We start from the raw sequence: 21,311 nt of genomic DNA on the forward strand, positions 1-21,311 counted from the left end.
TTCCACTGTATTTGAAACAAGGTCCACGAGACAAAATTTAAAACTACAAATGGAAATCACCTGTAACAAATACCACATTTTAGTGCTGAAAAAAAAAATCTGCCTACCAAGTGTTTACCTTGTGGTTGATCAAAAGTAATTTTTGGATGCGGCTAGGGTTTATTTCGTCTAGATTAAAAATTAATCGCTTTTTTAGCTTTAATTTGAATCACAATTCAAAGCCAAATCCTGTTTGATTTTTTCACTCTATGTATTAACAGAAGAAAGAAGAGATGCTGACTTTCGTTTTCCGGTTTTAGCTAAGTTAAAATTTAAAGAATGTTTTATCTTTCTCTCAAAATGCAAATATAGATTGAAACTGAAGTCATGAATGGAAGACAAAAAGTCACGAAAAGGTGAATTTATTACAAAAACAAAAGGATTCTAGCAACATAGCTGAATCACACTCTCTTTAACTCTCAATTTGTCTTTGGTTATGCAAGAGGAGGTAGGTTGACATGGCAACGTCATTTAGTCTATTGGCTTAGGTATTTTTAGTAAAATATTTACCCAACAGTCCGTTTTATTTAAGAATGTGGCAATAAAACAATAACTCCAATGACAAGGATGTGAGAAGACAATTTGGTCCAGCAGTGCAGGTGTGAGGAATGGAGGATGTCGTTCAAAAAACCGCTTCTTCGGATGCTTGGTTTCACTGTCTTTGCCTTCGTTGTTCCTTGGCTGTTTGTACTGGTAGAGCAATCGGAGGACGATACCATTGAAACAAAATACCAACTTTTACTATCTCTGTACGATTCCATGGCATCTAAATACAACATGACCGTCGAGGAGTTTAATAACTTTTCGCTGGAGGCATATGAAGCCTTGAGCATTCCTAGGCAAAAATGAACCTATTTTGCTGCATTAGATTTCCTCTTCCAAGCTATAACATAACATAACATAACATAACATAACATTTTATTCAGGAGGCCTTAACACAAATACAAAAACATCCTGAATAGGGAAATCGTGAGGTTAACCCTATACAAAAACAATTCCCCTTCCCCTAACTAAAAACTTGCAAAAATATTTTAAAATTTCTAAAATTAGATAAAATTCGATGGCTACTGATTCAATAAATATTCAAGTAAATTTTTAGTCTACTCTTAAAAACAGATAATGATTCGACATGTACAACATATCCTGGCAAGTCATTCCATTTACTTACAATGCGAATAAAGAAAGAATATTTGTAGCAATTACAAACCGCTCTTCTCAAGTAAAGTTTATAGCCGTGGTTAGCTCTTTTACGGGGACTTTTGGCAAACTCAAAGAAATCAGGGAAAGAGAGGTGATCAATGCCAAAAACTATCTTATAACATTGAACCAGAGATAGAAATTCTCTTCGCTTCTCTAATGTTTGCCATTTCAGTAAGCGACAACGCTGTTCATAACTCATTTCGCCACGTTTCTGCCTTAAAGCAAGTCGCAAAGCTCTTCTTTGAACCTTTTCCAGCGCCACAATATCCTTAATTAAGTACGGGCTCCAAACAGGAGCCGCGTACTCAAGTATAGGCCTGACCAGTGACTTGTAGAGCTGCGAAAACACATCCCGGTTATTTGTTCTAATGGACCGCTTTATGATACCCAATACTGTATTACGCGGGATGCCCTGAGGGGGCATACCGTGTCTAAAAACGGGTCGATTTCTTTTTACGCGGGATGCCCCGAGGGGGCATACCGTGTCTTAAAACGGGTCGATTTCTTTTTTTTTTTCTTCGTCGTATACACAAATCGGTACATTAATTTATTCATTAAACTCTCCCCTCTCCTACTCGGGATGTATTGTTTTGATTGTCTTCAACAAAAGCAGGCCAATCAAAATCCATTCTTGTCGCTTATATTGCGAGGGAGGGGACCCACTCACCCCTACCTGTGTGACGTCAATGCATCATTTGATATATTTATTAAAGACGGATTAAGTCGCGCCATATTGTTTTAACATGTTCTGGACTCAAGTGTGCCGTTTTCAAAGGGAAATTTCACCATTTTGAAGCGGTAAATCGAAAGAATAACTTCTAAGAAGCACCCGACACGTAAAACGGTGGAAATTGGTGAGTTCTTAGTGAAGGAATCGTGCTTTGTTTGACAGTCTTAGACCACGACGCGAGACTGAAAAGAGGTCATTGAGAAGCTTACGTTATCGTAATGGAATTTGACAAATTTCCGCTGATAGTCTGAGTCGCGTAACACACGGAAAACAACGTAACGCGATCGTCGTGACTCAAACTATTCCATTAGCAAGGATAGTTTTATCAATCGGCGAAGCATACAGTTGGAATAAATGAATCAGCCCCAGCATCTCGCGTAATGCCAGTATAGCAGGCATCTTGTTTTTTTTTTTCTTCCTCGTAGCTACAAATCGGTACATTAATTTATTCATTAAACTCTACCCTCTCCTACTCGGGGTGTATCGTTCTGATTGTCTTCAACAAAAGCAGGCCAATCAAAATCCTTTTTTGTCGCTTATATCGCGAGGGAGGGGACCCACTCACCCCTACCTGTGTGACGTCAACGCATCATTTGATATATTTTTTAAAAAACGGATTAAATTTGGCCCCATATTGTTAACATGTTCTGGACTCAAGTGTGCCGTGTTCAAACGGAAATTTCACCATTTTGAAGCGGTGAATCGAAAGAATAACTTGTAAGAAGCACCCGACGTTTAAAACGGTGGAAATTGGTGAGTTCCTGGCGAAGGAATCGTGCTTTGTTTGACAGTCTTAGACCACGACGCGAAACTGAAAAGAGGTCATTGAGAAGCTTACGTTATCGTAATGGAATTTCACATATTTTCGCAGATAGTCTGAGTCGCGTAACACAAGGGAAAAAAAACGTAACGCGATCGTCGTGACTCAAACTATTCCATTAAAAAGGATAGTTTTATCAATCGGCGAAGCATACAGTTGGAATAAATGATTCAGCCCCAGCATCACGCGTAATGCCAGTATAGCAGGCATCTTGTTTGCCTTATTCACCGTTGCAAACACATGCTTGCCCCAGGACAGGTCAGACGAGATGGTTACCCCGAGGTCCTTGGTGTTCTCTACCAACCTAAATTGCTCTCCCAGCGAATAAATAGGTTTGGTTTTATCCTTTCTATGTGTAATGCGCATCACCTCGCATTTATCCGGATTAAAGTTCATTTGCCATTTGTTTGCCCATACGCCTACTCGATCTAGGTCACACTGCAGAGCAGGGATATCAACATCCGGTGAACCAATTGTGCGGTAGATTTTAGTATCGTCTGCATAAATCTTGACAGTGGATGTCAAATCTGTCGAGATGTCGTTTATATAGATGATAAACAAAAAAGGGCCAAGAATTGTTCCTTGGGGCACCCCGGACTTTACTGACGACCAATCCGAACACATGCCTCTGATAACAACGCGTTACATTCTGTTTGTCAAAAAATGTCTAAACCACCGCAGTAAGGGCCCGTCTATGCCGTGCCTATTCAGTCTCAGCAATAAACGTTCGTGTGGCACACGATCAAAAAAGCTTTAGACAGATCTAGTAAGATCACGTCAGTAGGTTTAGAACTATTTCTAGCTTTAGCCCAGTCGTCATAGCACGCCAGTAACTGCAGAAGAGTGGATTTACCACTGAGGTACGCGAATTGGTTCGGGTTGAAAAGATCTAGATCAGACCAAAAGTCGACAACTCGGTTCCTCACCACCTTCTCTGCGATTTTGCATAGAATACACGTAAGTGAAATCTGACGATAGTTCTCTCTAAGATTCCTATTCCCTTTCTTGTACACCGGAGTAATATTGGCGTTTTTCCACATTGTCGGTAACTGACCCAACGAAAAAAATTGTATTCAAAAGTAACGCTAACGGAGAATATAACACCTGACTACATTCTTTCAGAATTCGTGGCGGTATGCCGTCTGGCCCAGGGGATTTATACATATTCAAATTACTCAACATTTTTCCGACCTCTGCAGGAGAACAATAAATGTCGCATAATTTCTACTATAGGTAAGGCACTAACCACAATAACAGTTGTTATTCCAAGGATGGAAACGAGCCCCAAATTTTTCAAAACCTTAAAATGTTTGATGAATTCGTCTCAAGGGCGGTTATCTACAACATTGTCATCGTTTCCTTGTCCCATGGCCACTTAGGGGACTACGACAGGAAGTTATGCATCAACCACAACAACATTGTTAATTAATTTTCATTGTAAAGCTTCTTCTTTATTCTCAAAGTGGGAAGAACGAAATGATGGTGATCTTGTAGTCATTGTGGATTTAAAAATCGGATGTAAAAGCCAAAAATACGAAATGGATAGGTCGTCTGTATGCTATATACAGTTAAGAAGCATCACGAGACACAAACGCAGCGCAACCCGTGGGCTGTTTGTGTCGTAGTTTCTCCTTCAAATACCATCTCATTTTCCTTTACCGCTAGTTCAGTGATTAATATTCCATTAAATGTTATTAGTTTTTAAAAGTGTAAAATTGTCCATGTTAGAATTTAATCCCTTCAACGTTCAGCAGAATCTTCTGTTAGAAACGCTTTTTTAATTGGTTCTTCCCAGTTTACTTCTTTGACCTTCCTTATTGTGACAGTTCGAAAAATCCTGAAATCCAGAGTAGACATAGAGTCTATGTCTACTCTAAATTTCAGGAAACAAAGTTTCTGAGTGACTGGCCTCATCGTGGTGCCGGGTTACATTCCGGTGGAAAGCCGGAAGCAAGGTCTCTGCACACGCAAAGCTAGGAACAGCCACCTATCAAGTGGAGGTCATCAGGCTACAAAACCGATTGATTTGATTTTCCTGCCTCAGCAAGTTCTCTACGACTGGAAGAGGGTGCTTCTTTTGCCCGGACAATTGATGATGATTCATTGGGGCGAGTTATGGTGCCGTTGACGGCCGAAACTATTAAAAACATCGGATATAGTCTGTAAATACCACGTACCAGCCGAGAATGGTTCACCGAGTTGGAAAAAGAACCAAGAGGTTAGGATTCGCCATTTTAGAATTTAGTGAAACTAAATGAAGGTGCCAGATGCAGGTTCGGACCATTACTTAGTCTTTGCTGAGCTCAGAATGAAATGTGTGGCGGTAGAGAAGCCAAGATCCCCAGAGGTCAAGTATTGAACGTCCAAGATGGAGGGAAAAGTGTAAAGGTTTTGTGACGATGGTGGCAATTAAGATCGATATTGTCTTGGAAAAGAAGAGGAGACAAATTCAGAAAAGGAAGTCCTTGGAGAGAACAAATAGAAAAGGAAGGAATAAATTAGCGAGGATGTCTGTAAACTTGTCGCGGAGAGAGACTGGATGAAAAGGTGTGGCGCACTAAGACTAGGGGCTACAAGATGAGTTGAAGAGGATATGCTGTTAACAAGCTCGGCATACAGTGTAGCATGAACATTTTGCGGGTTCTTATTTTTGCGGATTTTGCGGATTGACCTCGACCCGCAAAAATTAGTTCCTGCAGAAAATAAAAAACCCCTCAAAATAAAACGCCGCAAAAATTAACTCCCTTCAGTCAAATTAAAAACTCCGCTTTTAATAGACTTGTGCCTCTGGGGCAATATACATTAGACTTAAACAAGAACATTAACATGATTTTTCCAACCAGAGCTTAGATACATACAGTAGTCTTTATCTAGTCTGTAGTATTATTAATCTGTATTAATAAAATAGTGTTTTGTTGTGCATGGTAGGGGTAGGCTTTTTGTTTTGTTTTGTTGTTGACAGTTCAGTCCTTTTGCGCAGTAAAGTATTACAGTAATATGTCTCTAATACGTAAGTAGAGGGAACTGGGACTCAGCAAAGCGTACATATTAAGGTTTCTTCCACTTAAACGTTCTGCTGCTTAAACAGAGAGTCGCAAAAATTAATTCCAAGCAGAAATTTCAGTCATCTCGAACCGCAAATATTTGTTCACGCAAACCACAAAAAAACGCCAACTCCCGCAAAGATTTCATTCTACACGGTACATCAATAATCGGAGGGCGCGTTCGCTAAAGGTTCTCTTGTAACTGACATTCTGTGTTGAATATGTTGGTCAAGGAGTTTTTTTTTTGTTTTGTTTTGTTTTGTTTTGTTTTTTTACCGAGAAGGCTGCCTGGAATGTACTTCCCTCGCCAATAAAGACCTTGAACTTACAGTGGTGTGTGGTAGTCAGCCCGTAAAACAAATCAGACCTCGATATATTTCCAAAATTCCGCACTGTGTTACCTTACGCAGAAGTAAAAATATTAATGTGAAAAAAATGCCGTTAGCTAACCCCTGCAATCCATATGTGATTATTTTTGGTGAATACAGTGAAAAATGAAACAGGTGTTGACAGCCTTGTTTTGGTCAGTCAAACCGCTCTTTTTGGGAGATGTTTCCTAGTGTCTTTAGAGTTTTTTTCGATAGACAAGTTGGTACTTTTGGATACATTCGCGGTGGATTTTGCAGTGTTTTCTTTGGTGACAAACAATGAGCGGTAATTAAAATCGATGTTTTGACACTTTGCATAATTTTTCAAACTTTAAAGGCAGATCATTAACGGGTGGTTTCGATTTTTAACCACTTCATTGAAAGTAGCGTCATAAATAATTACTTCGGTGCTGCACCGTTCTGCGCTCACGTTTCTCAACATTACGTTTAAAGTCTTTTAAGCCAGGTGAGTTTATTTTACTTCATAGATAAGAAGTTTTAAGTGTTCCTGTAAATATTTGCAGTCGTCTTATTTGCTACTGTACTCAGGCAACTCATCCAAAACGCTACTTTTGTAAGACCGACAGACTGCTAGGAGAACAGAACTGAGAACTTTAGCACTTGCATAATTTTGGCTTTTCTGTCCGCTGTATTTTGTCTTCCCATGAATATTACACACAGAAACCCAAACAGGTTTCATATTCTGTTTTGCCCAGTTATTCAACAGTAATGAGAAAGCGACCTTAGAAAGTTCACATTCATAACAAGAAGCTGCATTCTTTGGGAAGCAACTCTGAATCTTCACGTTTCCCTTGTCCTCTTTTTTCAGTGCATTTTTAAAGAAGCAGAGGTGATTTTTCCTCTTTTTCAACACAATGTGTTTTTATTCTCATGACGTCAAATGAAAATTCAGGGGAAAAGACGTTACTACACCATTTTCTCTGCGTATGTTTTCCGCAAGTAAGTCTTTAACCAGTTGCAGATAAATTCATACCTTGACTAAACGTATGATACATAATATATGAACCTTATTGACTGACTAATTATTTTCTTCCAACGCAAAACCAATATTCCGTTTGTTGTGGTGATTAGAGTACAGTAGAACACTTAATAATATTTGAACCCAGTACAGATGTTTTCGGAAATGACCGGCCGAGAAAAGGACTTTCAAACAGGGAGAAGTAAGGAATGTTTCAAACTTAAAAGATGCCGTCCAGCTCCCACAAGCTCCGAATGTTTTTCTTTTTTCTTTCCTGAATGCACGAGCAGGTGGCGTCTGGTCCAGCAATCTGATTGGTAGAATGTTACTTTCTCTGACCGTAGTCTCGGTTACCGCACAAAACCATCGAGTGGAAACAACAAACCTCAAGTCCCCTCCCGTGTTTTCAAAATCTTTGTGGAGCTAATTTTAATTAAGATCATGAATTTGTCATTTAGCATGTTATAATTTTCGCTTATGTAACTGTGGTCAAAGTCTAATGCCAGCCTTATAGGCTTCTCCGTGCTTTTCCAAGAGATGTAAGGCTGTGATGCAGACAGGCCTTCCAACCACGACAAAGCAAGGCTTCCTTCAAGGTTGAAACTAGGAAAAAATACTGATCATTCAACAATAGTATTTGAATGTATTTCTCCAATCTACCATATAAAATTATATTGTAAGGAAAAAACAAGTTAAAGCTAAATATGTATTACAGACTATAGAATAAAATGTTTTAGTACATGGCACTGGTTGCTTATTATCTATCCCTGTAATGTGACCGAATGACGGAATAAATCTTGTTGTTGTTGTTGTTGTTGTATTTCATGAGCCCAGGCTTGTTGGTGTGGTTCTCCGTTCTCAATAGCAGACATTTGGAAGGTTTGAACATGTTTGCAGGACGACTGAAACCTTGTAAAAGTAGAGTAGAGTAACCACAAGAGATTTAGGGTAAAAGTAGCCGTCGTTCAAGCTGTACGAGTTCGGCAAAAGTCTCCGCGTTTCTATCTGGCCCGAAACGTAGCAAAATATTTCTCCGCACAAGCCTTTTCGTTGGTTTTTATTTATTTATTTATTTATTTATTTATTTATTTGTTTATTTATTTATTTATTTATTTATTTATTTATTTATTTATTTATTTATTTATCTATTATGACGAAAACCTTTTGATGCGCCTCCCACTCAACGTATTCAAATGCCTCCGGTCTCAGCAGTCCAAGATAAACGCTGTTCTTTTCCACAAGTCGCCATATTTGAAGTCGTTTTCAGCTTGACCGTGGGGCAAAGACAGACAGAAAAGGATACGTTTTAAAACAAAAACGCACTGCGAAATCTCTATATCATTTAAAACCATTCTTCAAAGAGGCGAGTGCTTTTGCGAATTTCATTGTGAAGTGTTAGTTAAGCGGGCGTAAATTTTTGGTCTGTAATTTTACAAACCATTTATAATTGTCAGATTGCGATTTATTTCGCTTTTTGTTTTTCCCCTCTGTTTTACAAGATTCAAGAAAATACCACTTTTATCGAAGCTATTTATTACATTTTAGAGACTTTTGAAATTTTTACCTTTCCATTAATAATTAAAGGCCGGAGCAATTTCATTTTTTATCAAAAATGGTTGGCAGATGAAAATTGGCTGTGTCTTCGACAACCAGCATAGAGATTTCCAAGTACAATAGGAATGCAAATAGAAAGAAATGAAGTACCACTTTTCCAAAGATTTCTACTGTGTGTTTACATAACGCTTATGGAAATGTAGAGTTCTAGCGTTTGTGCGAATTGCAGCGGGCTCTTCTGATGTAAATGAGTTATAATTTAGGCCGGTTTCCTTCATCTAAGAAATTCTGCTCGTGAACACAACCTTTTTTAGGAAAAGATTAACCAGAATTTCGATCCCTTGTCAGTTCCCGGCAAACAAAACAAAAGTGAAATATCCGGGTAGTGAAAAAGATAGTGATCAAGAATCATATTAGATTTGGGCCTAAATCAGCCAATATAGGGAAAGTTGTACCCTCAGTCTTGAGCAGGACCTGTGGTCTTATACTCAAGACGACAAATACAGGTTTTCTCTAAACGGACCTGCCGACCGCAACATAACATATATTTACTGGCAAACTAGAACAGAATTCTGTCCAAGTAATTACTCCGATCAATCTTCGTTACTGCAGGTGTGAAGCGTATTAGATGGAACCGTTGTTCAAAACAGCTCTTCTGCGAACTCTTGGATTCTTATTATGGGCCACGCTGAGTGCCTGGCTGTTTGTCGCGGTGGAATACACAGGGACAAACGATCGTGAGCAAAAATACCAGTTGTTACGCTCTCTGTACGAGTCCATGACATCTAAATATAACATGAGCATCGAGGAGTTTAATAACTTTTCAACTGTGGCCTATGAAGCCTTGAGTGAGCCAAAACCACACTGGAACTTTTATTCAGCACTGGACTTCGTCTTTCAAGCCATAACCACCATAGGTGAGGCAACATAGTCCCTACTCTAAACCAACTAAGCTAAACTCATAATCAAGTTTACCTCGTGTATCGGTCTTTGTACGACTCAAGGAGGGTAGTTTGTCGTACAGTAGCGATACTACACAAGGGCAACCTATTTTAGTGGGGTCATAGGCTTCTGATATTAGTGTATACCAAACAACATGTGGACAGTATTGATAGTGTCCTCCACGCGCTCTAATAATCACTCAAACCCAGGGTAGTTAACAACTTTTTGGAGTTTGAGTAGCCAGTCTGAGTAGCCAGCATAACACGCTAACACTGTCCACGGCTTTGGCATATACTAACACTTTTTATTCACCTTCCAACATTATTCTGGATTCTGTGCCAGAGTTTTTGTCACCAATTTCACAGAAATAAGTAACTGATTGGGGTTGGGTATCCTCTGCTTAACTATTCATCTCAGCGTCGGTGACGAATGGTAGACATTATCTACCTCAACTTCTGTAAATAGTTTTTAAATAAAATCTAGGCATATACTAGCAATTTTAGGGTCTCTAAAACGCTTTCAAAGGGCAATCAATGATATAATAGCATTTTCAAAATAAATGTCCAAAGCTGCCTTACCTGGGCTCTGTCTACGTACTCGGTAGTAAATAAAAACAATGTCTGGTCTAATGTGGCTCAAGAAATTGCTGACAATGGCCCGTGCGGCTTTTCAAGAATATCAAGTGTCGTTAAGTGATCGATACATATTGTGTCGCAGTAAAGGTGAGGGCTAGAAAACGGGCACTGAAAAAATACACCTAAGTTCACGTCACGGAAGAAATATTGGAGAAAAAGGAAGAGAAGGAGGATGCCAAATACATGAACTGGATGATCACACTCAGCATACCCATGATACACATAAGTTCCTCCCCAAGATCAGGGCTCCCCACAAATAAAAGGCATACATAAAACCTATTTGTGAGCATTTTATTTATAGGACTGTATAAACGACACTCTGTCATATACTGGTTACATTTCTGGGGTCCTTATTGCACTTTGAAAGGGTTATCGATCATATTTTACTTTTTCGGGCACATGGCTTTTACAGCACTTGTCCAATCTATCATATCTAACAGATTTGTCGTTACAGCACTTTGACTGGTAACCTCCCACATAGTAGCATATTTGACCCTTTATATCACTGAAAGAGGAATCTGTCATATCTTATAGTCCACCACCAAATTTTCTTCGACTGGCTCCACTTGGTTTATATTGATCACGTGGCGTGATAGTGTTCATACGCAAAGGGACACTATCATGTTATAGTGTCCATTTGGCGAAAATGCTCAGATGGATTGTCTCGGCCGCAAGATAACCTCCTATTTATTTTTCAAATTCATTAACTAACAGGTTGCTTTTGTTGTATTTTTATCCTGTATGTTGCCTATTTGTCTTTTCTTTTCAACCTTTCGTTTTAAAAGTCAAATTGGTAAACTGTAAATTCGAACTGCAAGTCTAAGTGACTTTTCTACGGAACAAAATTTAATGCTTAACAATAAAAACAATGTTTCTGTCTCAGGACTATCGGTCCGGATAGTTGCCCCTTCGAAATTTGGTTTTCTTAAAAGTAGTGTATTATCTCTCCGATACTTGTTTTTTAAGAACATCATATTTCCGCGAGACAACTATCAGCCGATAGTCACTCGGCAGAAAATTCTACTGTTTAACTACTGCCTTTGAGTCTTCACAGTACTTCTTTCTTCTTTTTTCAGGTTATGGATACATCACCCCTCAAACACTCACAGGTCAGACATTGTGCATCTTCGTCTCTTTGATCGGGATTCTCACCACAATGCTCGCATTAAAATCCGTCGGTGAACTCATTGCCAAATGGGTCAGTGCAATTGTCACAAAGTTTGAGGTGAAAATCCTGAAGAGGTCGGAACCGAAACGTTTGCAAGCTAAGAGTGCTGCGATCTTGTTTTCGCTAATGGTCCTGATGATTGTGGGAAATGGCCTACTTATGATGTTTTTTGCAGGCTGGAGCCTTGTTGAGGGAGTGTATTTCTGGTTCGTAACATTAACCACAATCGGTTTCGGTGACTACACCACCAGATCACCCCAAAGGATCACGCACTTAACCATAAACAGCTCAAGAAATCAACAGAACTACACATTACAAACAGTTGATGCAGGGGATATAACTGCGTCCATTTTTGGCGAACTATTCTTTACCTTTTACTTCATTTTATGTTTGTGCATTGTCTCAAGCGTCCTAAATTCCATCATGGCCGCTATGGAACAAAGCAAATGCCGCCTTAGATGTTCCGGATGCGTTCCTCGAAAGGCAAAGCATCACGCAGCTACTGAGGAAAATAACAATCCAGAGCAGCATGAAACCAACACGGTGTATGACATTTGCAGACTGCAGACTGCAGACCGCAGACTGCAGACTGCAGACTGTAAATTGTTTTCACCAGTTGTAATTTGCGTACAGGGCACCCAGACTCACAACAGCCTCCTAACCTAAATTACGTATATGATTAGTATGAGGACCGGAGTTTATCGATAAAACATCAAAACTTGCTAAAAATGACGTTTTTTACATGTCTTTCTGAGGTATGTATATTAAATGGTAGTTTACGTGAATTTTCAACGTTTTATGAATCTTACGATTAATTCCCACAGAAATCCTTATTTCAAGGAGGCTTTTTTAGACTGCAAGCAGTCCCTCTCTGGATAGTCGAGAGGTTGCGCGAAATAGCCCAGCGCGAAAAAACTGGAGCAAACGAGCAGAGGGGGGCTTGGGGAAAGGCGTGAAAAAGGGGAAAGGAAAAGAAAGTCTCCAGTCTCTTCTCGTTTATTTCTCCTCGCTCCAGTCTCGCTGTGCTGTGAGCGCACCATCTCGACTGACCAGAAAGGGACTGCTTGCAGTCTAAGGCTTTTTTGACTGTGGGTACCCTGTGGCTCCCTTATTCCCAGGCTTCTAAGAAAATAAAAGAAAACATGGCGATGGTAGGGCTCGTTTAATTTCTCTTTTTCCCATCGGGAACCTAAGCTATTGTTTTCTGAAGGAAGCATACTAAGTAAGGAAAAGACATTCCTAGTTTTGAGAAAAAAAAGAAGAAGAAGAAGCAGTACTCCAAGAAATGAGTAAAAACCTTCACATCGAAGTATCGATCGGTAAGAACGCCTGGTACATTTTGGGCTGTAGAAAGCATAAGCATTAATTCTTATGTTTAAATGTGTATTATTTTACAATTAACCGTCTGCAGTCTGCGGTCTGCAGTCTGCAGTCTTCAGTCTGCAGTCTGCGGTCTGCAGTCTGCAAATGTCATACACCGAAACCAACATGACTTATTTGAGTATGGAAAATTTTGGATTCAAGAAGGAAAACATCGCATCACTCCCAGTGACCGAGATTAATTAAGGTAAAAGAGTGATAGATGAATAAGATACAACTTCCAGACAATTGAACTCAAATGTGCGTCAAAGGACGGTTTTTACGCGCACACGCACACACATACTTGTAAAAACACATAAAAGGGCATGGCCGACCCGGCATCTGTGCTACACCAGCAATTTCCGGTGACAGGAAACCAATGCGCCGGGCGTTTCACCACTAGCTATAAAATATACCGTGATTTAAATATGCTTAGTCACATGTACCAGTCAGGCATGACCTCTTGTGCCAGTGTGCAAGTTAAGCAACATTGTGACGATGGTGTCGTTGGGGAAGGGGGGGTTACATTTTATGAACTACGAATTGATTTAACGACGAAGTGAAAGTGGAGAAAATGATAAACAGCTATACCGAACGGAAACCTAGGTGCAACTGGTTCTCAGGATGGAGCACAATGCCAACCCACGCATGAGCATGGACACCTGAAGGAAGAAGGAAAGGGGCTCGTCCTCGTGAAACGAAGAAGAGAACAGTGAAAAAGGAGCTTACGGGGTTGGCTATGAAAACCTGACCAGAGGCTGCAGCTTACAGAACTGCACAGCAACGACCATTATGTAGCCCAGCCCTTCATTAGGATGATGATGATGGTGGTGGTGGTGGTCGTAGGTTGTGGGCTTTTGGGTTATGGAAAACTGTTATGGTCTCAAACGTTTAATTTGAGTTGTCAATCTATTACCCCCAGGCTCTTCGTATCGACATCCCTTATTTATAATTCGGACGGAACGCTTTATGGGTCTCGCACTGCACGCTTGTACAGCTCACAAACCTCAAAGAGCCTCAGAGAGATAATGAAAAGATTAAGTGTAGGATACGTAACAAAAACCTACACCATTTGTACTCCATCCGAACCTGCATTAATAGCAATTGTTAAATATTTGTTTCTAGAGAATAGAACCGCCTAGCCCTGTCAACGCAGTTATATAGGCACGTTTAGCTATACGATGTTCATGTTTATGACCATGCGCAGTTTTAGGCAACTTCATCATATGCAAGCTGGTCATAAAATTGAATAGAACCTCACAATAATCGACTAAAACTGTGAAAAAAAAAAAAAAAACAAATCAAAAAAGGAGCATGGATGGGGAAAAGAACACAATTATTTGAATCGGACTACTCTTAGGTCAGTCATCTTGAAAAAAAAGTCAGCCCGACGTCCTTCAAGTTTTTTACGTGTGAAATGTGATCGATCGCATCTAATCCTTTTTGTAATTAATGTGTCCATTGTGCTATCAATAAATGAATTTTACATTCCCATACTCAAGTTTAGAAGTTTAGACCTCATAATGAACTACACGTGCACAAAATCAACCAACCATCCTTGACATAACCCTTCATCACACTCATCTCCTTCAGCACTACAATAAATAATGATATTAGTGAAAATGGCGATATTGGGAATATCCACTTTCCTTCGCTGGTAAAGAAAAGCATTCTAAGAGTGTTTTGTCAGTGTTAGCAGTTGGGATAGTTTCTAGTTTTACTCAAATCTATATACGCGTGTGGATTTCAGTGTTTCAGTCCAGATTCCACCTATACCAGGAGCACTTTCCAATTAGGCAGTTCATGTTGTCAATTCCGTATGAAGAAAGAAGACGACAAAGTGGAAATGGAAATTTTGTGCAAAAAATATCTTTTCTCACAGGTTAGAGTGGAAATGGAAATGGAGTACCTCCAAAGGTCGTCCGTTTGTTCCGCGCGCCATTTGCGTTTCAACCAGTTAAACAGAAAATTTGGGTGAAATGGAAAGACTGGTTTCAAAACACGAACACTCGATTGTAGGAACCTTTGGTTTCTATAGTTTACTATACACACACCGAGTTGCTTTCCGCAATTCATAGCGTGTAATGTAGTTGTGTTGGTGGTAATAAACAAAATCACCTGAGGCAAATAATAATAATAAACACCTCCTGAAAAGGAGTCGTAACGTGTGATGCATGTCATCATTTTACGCTTCTCGTGCCTGTTTTAGCTCTAAAAAGTTTCTGATACAACTCGTCTCTAGGTTTCGTTATTTTAGCGGGAAAAGATTTCATACTAAAAATGAAACTGACACTTGTATGGGAGTGTTTTTACTTTTGAAAACCTGCATATTAATGTTGCATGGCTCAATTCAGTAAACAATTTTTGTGAATGCAAATGTTTAAGCAAGTGTATTTCCAGTGTATTTGAAAGAAGGTCCACGAGACAAAATTTAAAACTACAAATGGAAATCACCTGTATCAAATACTCATTTTGGTGCTGAAAAAAAAAATCTGCCTACCTAGTGTTTACCTTCTGGTTGATCAAAACTAATTTTGCTGCTAGGGTTTATTTTCGCCTCGATTAAAAATTAATTCAAAGCCAAATCCTGTTTGCGTTGTTCACTCTATTTATTAAAAGAAGAAAGAAGAGATGCTGACTTTCGTTTTCCGGTTTTAGCTAAATTAAAATTTAAAGATTGTTTTTAATCTTTTTATAAAAATGCAAATATAGATTGAAACTGAAGTCATGAGTTGAAGACAAAAGTCATGAAAAGGTGAATGCATTACAAAAAACAAAAGGTTTCTAGAAACATAGCTGAATTACACTCTTTTTAACTCTCAATTTGTCTTTGAATATGCTAGAGGAGGTAGGTTGACATGGAAACGTCATTTAGTCTATTGGCTTACGTATTTTTAGTAAATTTTACCCAATAGGTCACTTTTATTTACGAATGTGGGAATAAAACAATAACTCCAATGATAAGGATGTGAGAAGACAATTTGGTCCAGCAGTGCAGGTGTGAGGAGTGGAAGATGTTGTTCAAAAAACCGCTTCTTCGGATGCTTGGTTTCGCTGTCTTTGCCTTCGTTGTTCCTTGGCTGTTTGTACTGGTAGAGCAATCGGAGGACGATACCATTGAAACAAAATACCAACTTTTACTATCTCTGTACGATTCCATGGCATCTAAATACAACATGACCGTGGAGGAGTTTAATAACTTTTCGTTGGAGGCATATGAAGCCTTGAGCATTCCTAGGCAAAAATGGACCTATTTTGCTGCATTGGATTTCCTCTTCCAAGCTATAACTACTATAGGTAAGGCACCAACCACAATAACAGTTGTTTTTCTAAGGATGGAAACGGGCTCCAAATTTTGCAAACCTTAAAATGTTTGATAAATTCGTCTTATTCTCAAGGGCGGTTATCCACAACATTGCCATCGTTTCCTTGTCCCATGGCCACTTAGGGGACTAGGACAGGAAGTTATACATCAACCACAACAACATTGTTAATTAATTTTCATTGTAAAGCTTCTTCTTTATTCCCAAAGTCGGAAGAACGAAATGATGGTGATCTTGTAGTCATTGTGGATTTAAAAATCGGATGTAAAAGCCAAAAATACGAAATGGATTTGTCATACCCGATAACTGCCTTTTATAACCCGGTTAGGTTATTGTTTGACAATGAAATATTTCCTAGGGCCCGGTTGTTCAAAAGCCGATTAAAGCCAATCCCCGATTATAAGTTAACCGAGGTCTTCATTTCGCTTTTTAAAAATGTCTTACATAGCAAATTTTAAGGTAAAGGCAAAGAAAAGGCTAAGTCAAAACTGAAGGACAAAGATCTTTTCGAAAAATCTTTATTGATAAGTAATCAAACTCGAATTAAATTTCAGGCTAATCCGGGATTAGCTTAGTAGGACTTTGAACAACTGGGCCCAGAACTTTAATGTTCTGTTCACACGAAATCTCGTTGAAAACTCAGACCTTGAAAGGGGTCTCTAAAGTGGAACATTTTGGAAACGTCAACTTTTAAAAACACATCTGAGTGGACAGCGTGAAAACGCAAATTTTCGAACAAGCATATGCTTACATCTATGTGTCTGGTCAAGTCAAACACTTTTGAAAACAAATAGTCATAGGATAAATCAGGTTTCAAGTTTAAAGGTTTCTGTACGCTTGTAATGTTTTCGTGTGGACACACATAAGATCTAAGCTAGTAAGCACAAAGTCCATGACACAAACATATACCTCTTTACTCGAAAAATTGCAATCATGTCTGGGATATTGCTCATAGATAGGGGATATTCAGACAAATCTAATTCAAGGTATTATAAGGACAGTGTGATGCTCCTGGCGAATGAGGAGTGGGCGGGTTAACTCCCGTATCGACGAGTTGGCATGTGGGCGAATTAACTGGTTACTCTCACTGACTATCATACCAACCCTGCTGAATTGTAGTAGTAGTAACCGTGATCGTATTGTGATATAGATAGTATAGTGATTGTAGTTCTGGCAGTGCTTGTTGTCTGTACTTTTATCTTCTAACCACACTTTTTCTTGTCCTTTCGTTTGCAGGTTATGGTACTATCACACCTCAGACCTCTGCAGGCCGGTTGTTGTGTATATCCGTCTGTTTAATCGGAATTCCCATCACATTGCTCACATTAAAATCCATTGGCGAAGCCATTGTTAAACTTGTCAACACAATTGTAACAAAACTTGAAAGAAAAATCTTCAACCGGTTGGAGCCAAAACAACTGCAAATGAAAAGCGCTGTGATTATAGTTTTTATGATGGTGATTACAATGATTGCAAATGGGTGGATTCTAATGGTGACTGAAGATTGGGTATTCGTAGAAGCAGTGTATTACTGGTTTATAACTTTTTCTACAATCGGTTTTGGAGACTTTGTACCCACGCCCCTTCAACCGAAAAGAATCAAGAATTTCTCCATGAATAACACTGTGGATCAAGAAAGTATGATTAAATCGATGGGCGCAAAGAACGTTTTTCTCTTGATATTCTTTATGTTGATTTATGTAATAAATTTGTGCATTGTTTCGAGTGCTATAAACTCCATCGTGGCAACCATCGAGGAACGCAAACACCACTCACACTGTTTTGGGTGTGTTCCTCGAAATATCCAGGACCATTCGGAGAGCCAGCAAAACAAACAATCAGGACGAGAAGACACCAACACAAGAAAGGGAAATGGAAAACTTCACAGGACTTTAAGTAACTGATGTACAGTGAGAAATGGCAAATTTTGTAATATGTATGATGACATATACATAGTAAGAACACCTTCTAATCTCGTACCCAGATCTCCCACGGTCAGGTGGTTACGGTCACGGTCACATTTCGACATTCCCGAACCGACTGAGATCTGGGGACGAGATTAAACGCATTCTTGTTTGTAGTCGCTTGTCGTTATGTCGACCCAAGTCACGATGTGTTCGTATTTCTTTTATGTTGATACATGAATTTTTTCAGTCAGTGGCAAACGCATACTCGGAAAGCAAATCCGAACAGGCAATCGTTTATTCACCAGGCTTAAAACACAATGTCACATTTCCTTTGATGTTTCCCGAAAGCAATATAAAAAGGGAATTGCCAAAACTGTGTAAATAATTAACAAATAGACTCCATTTTGCCATGCGTCTTTACGATGACGTACAGACCAGACGTCAAAACGTGGTCAGCAAAGAAGTACGGCGTGTAGCGTGATTGGCGTTATTACCAAGTTTTGAGGTCGTCTGTGGACCTCAGTGCCATTATCATCCCCACGGCAAAGCCGTGAAATCTATCCGTGACGCGCCGGGAACACCCTGGGGCAGACCGCGTCAAGGTTTCGGCCATGTTCCTTTTACTTTATCGTAGTCACAAATTGACATATTAATGTGTTCATTAAACCTGGATTAAACCAATTGCATGTAAATGAAAATTGTACTCGTTTGCTTTCACTTGTAAATAAACGCTTATATGAATAAAGTTTTCATTCAGGAGGGCTTTTTATCTGTTTTTTTTTTATTGACAATTGGACACAAAGCAAAAGCTATGTACAGCTATCTAATATTTTATTAAAGTTTAAGCTTATATTCCCTTTCATGTTTTCAGATAATATTTCAAATCAGGGAACAAAGTTTTAAACACTTTCTCATCTAAGTATTCAATTGAGTCATCCAAGTACCAAGTGAACCTGTTTCTATCCACGAGCTCACCAATGACTGCCTTTGATGGTTCATTTATTTGCGCGTATTAACAGATTGTGACTGTGGGTAGCCGATCAAAGTTAATGCTTGCATCGACCAAAATATGCTTGTTTTAATAACCAAGACATTTTGTTAGCGAGCATGACATTGAGTGAGCCGATTCATTCTTTAAAGCAAATTTCTAGACTTCTGGTCACATGCAATTGTGATCCTCTAAGTTAGAGTATACTCCGAAAGAATTTTACAAACAATGACTTCAAAACTAACCTTTTTTTCTGATAACGAAGGATTTGGAAAAACATTTCAGAATAAAAAGTACCGAGATTAAAACACGACGTTTCGGCGATGACATGTCTCCATTATCAAATGTAAATTATTATAAGTTCAGTAATGTTATATAATGAAAGGAAAGTGTGAAACTACATTAAAATAAAATGATATGGAGTAAAGCAAAAGTATGTGCAAAATTAAATGAGCAGGTTTGCTGGTATGGAGTCTTTTTGAGTGTTAAGAGTCGGTCTCTTTTTCCTTATTAGAAGCATCTCGTAAATAAGGCACTCGAATTTCCCGCGGCATTTCTTTCGGATGGCAAACTGCTCGTGAAGATGGTTTGATCTTTGATCGTGTTGGTCCTTAAGATGTTTGCCGATGACGGAATACTTGTGCTCCTTAATGCAATGGTGGAGTTGACGGCTTGTGTAGCCTAAATAATTCGCCAGAGAAACTGTTAAAGGCCATAAACAACTGATTTTAAACTGATTTTAGGCAACTCAGCCCACGGCCTCGTCGACTAAGTATCAGGCGATATTCCGCGCGATTTCGCAGGATAATTGTTAATTATAAGAATAGAAATTCAAAATGGCAACAACGGACAATACGCAAGGAGTATGATTCAAACGACTTTTTCATTAATATTTCTTCAGGATTTGCGAACATGCAGATCTCCACAACCAGGCCTGGAACTATTAAAGAATATCCAGGTGTTGCCTGCTAGCAGGGAAATCCAGATGCGATTTTATATTGAAGTGTAGCAACCAAATCTCGTTCCCAGGGCTTTTCCCGTTGAAAATTGGCCCCTCGCAATTTTCAAGGGTAAAAGCCCTGGGAACGAGGTTGGTTACTTCGAAGGCTGCACGCGGTGGACGCCGGTAAAATAACTATAATTAAAATCTGCAAGACCAAGGATTCTCTTCTCTTTTTTTTGTTTGGAGAAGAAGTGCCTTTATTTACCATCTTGTTTAATAATAAGCTGTTACATCAAAAGGCAGGAGATCCAGCAAGCTCTGTTGAGCTTTTTAAAAGATCCGCCCTTAAGTTTATTAAAATAAATCTGTAAATCAATTAAAAACAGAAGGCGGACTTCTTGTTTTACATCATGGGAAAAAGTTATTTCTTGACTAAAGCCTGGATCAGCTAATTATTTTAGTTGCAAAATATTCACGGTAGAGTGATCCTAATGGCGGAGGTGGCGGAAAATAAACAAAATGGCTACAGGAACTGAAAAATATTAATATTGAATGCAAATATGCTATGCAAATGTGATGTTTACAATTAAAAAATGAAAATAAATAAATAATCAAAATTAATAAAATAAAATAGCAAATTGAATAAATGGGTAAACAAGTAGATAAAAAATAGATGAGTAGAAATATGAAATATTGCAGTCACGTGAGGACGACAATGGCATTCTATGTAACTTTTGCCTAAATTCAGAAAGAGAGTCTGCTGTTCTAATGTTGTCTGATAAATTGTTCCACTCAGGGTTTAGCAGCCTGATAAGAGTAAGAGTGGAGCATGTACGATGAGTTTGGTCTAGGAAGGACCAGCTTAGAATAGCCCCGGAGCCCGTATTCACTGCTTCGTAGGGTGAACATTTCTTGAATATAATTTGGTGCCTGACCATAAGTGTCTTTGTATACGAGGAGAAAGCAGTGAGAAGGGCCTGCTCAATGCGGCGATGTGCCAGGTTCTTAATGCAGGCAATTTTCAATAGATCTTCGTATGGAGTTGATTTGCTAAAATTAAGCAGAGTCCTGAGGGCGAATGCGTTTGTTGATTCGAGTTTATCAGTTGGGCCTTTGCTCAAACCAATAAGGAGCAGAGTTGCGTATTCCAAATGGGGCACTGAAGATGAAGGCTTTGTAAAGTCTAATCATGGTCTCTAGCGGCATACGTTTACGGATGCGACGAAGGATGGAGACTTTTGAGTTCACCTTCCGGCAGACGTCGTTGATATATATCACTGTTCTCGAAAAGAAAGAGTTGTCTAATGTGACT

General features: G+C 39.1%; 2 protein-coding genes across 2 annotated transcripts; both read left to right on the top strand.

Moving 5' to 3' along the window:
• Positions 1 to 6,468: 6,468 nt before the first annotated feature.
• Positions 6,469 to 12,324, top strand: LOC146472639 (potassium channel subfamily K member 16-like). Its single transcript, XM_085119382.1, has 3 exons — positions 6,469 to 6,667; positions 9,347 to 9,651; positions 11,388 to 12,324. Exons 2-3 carry the CDS (start codon positions 9,363 to 9,365, stop codon positions 12,143 to 12,145), a joined length of 1,047 nt encoding a protein of 348 aa, XP_084975508.1. The 5' UTR covers positions 6,469 to 6,667; positions 9,347 to 9,362; the 3' UTR covers positions 12,146 to 12,324.
• Positions 12,325 to 15,613: 3,289 nt separating this feature from the next.
• Positions 15,614 to 18,818, top strand: LOC146472640 (two pore potassium channel protein sup-9-like). The gene is made up of 2 exons (XM_085119387.1): positions 15,614 to 16,135; positions 17,398 to 18,818. The coding sequence occupies exons 1-2, from the start codon at positions 15,853 to 15,855 to the stop codon at positions 18,063 to 18,065; spliced, it is 951 nt and encodes a 316-aa protein (XP_084975513.1). The 5' UTR covers positions 15,614 to 15,852; the 3' UTR covers positions 18,066 to 18,818.
• The last annotated feature ends 2,493 nt before the right edge of the window (positions 18,819 to 21,311 follow it).

Source organism: Pavona decussata, unplaced genomic scaffold (genome assembly GCF_977016875.1).
Source record: "Pavona decussata unplaced genomic scaffold, jaPavDecu1.1 SCAFFOLD_98, whole genome shotgun sequence".
Taxonomy (NCBI): domain Eukaryota; kingdom Metazoa; phylum Cnidaria; class Anthozoa; order Scleractinia; family Agariciidae; genus Pavona; species Pavona decussata.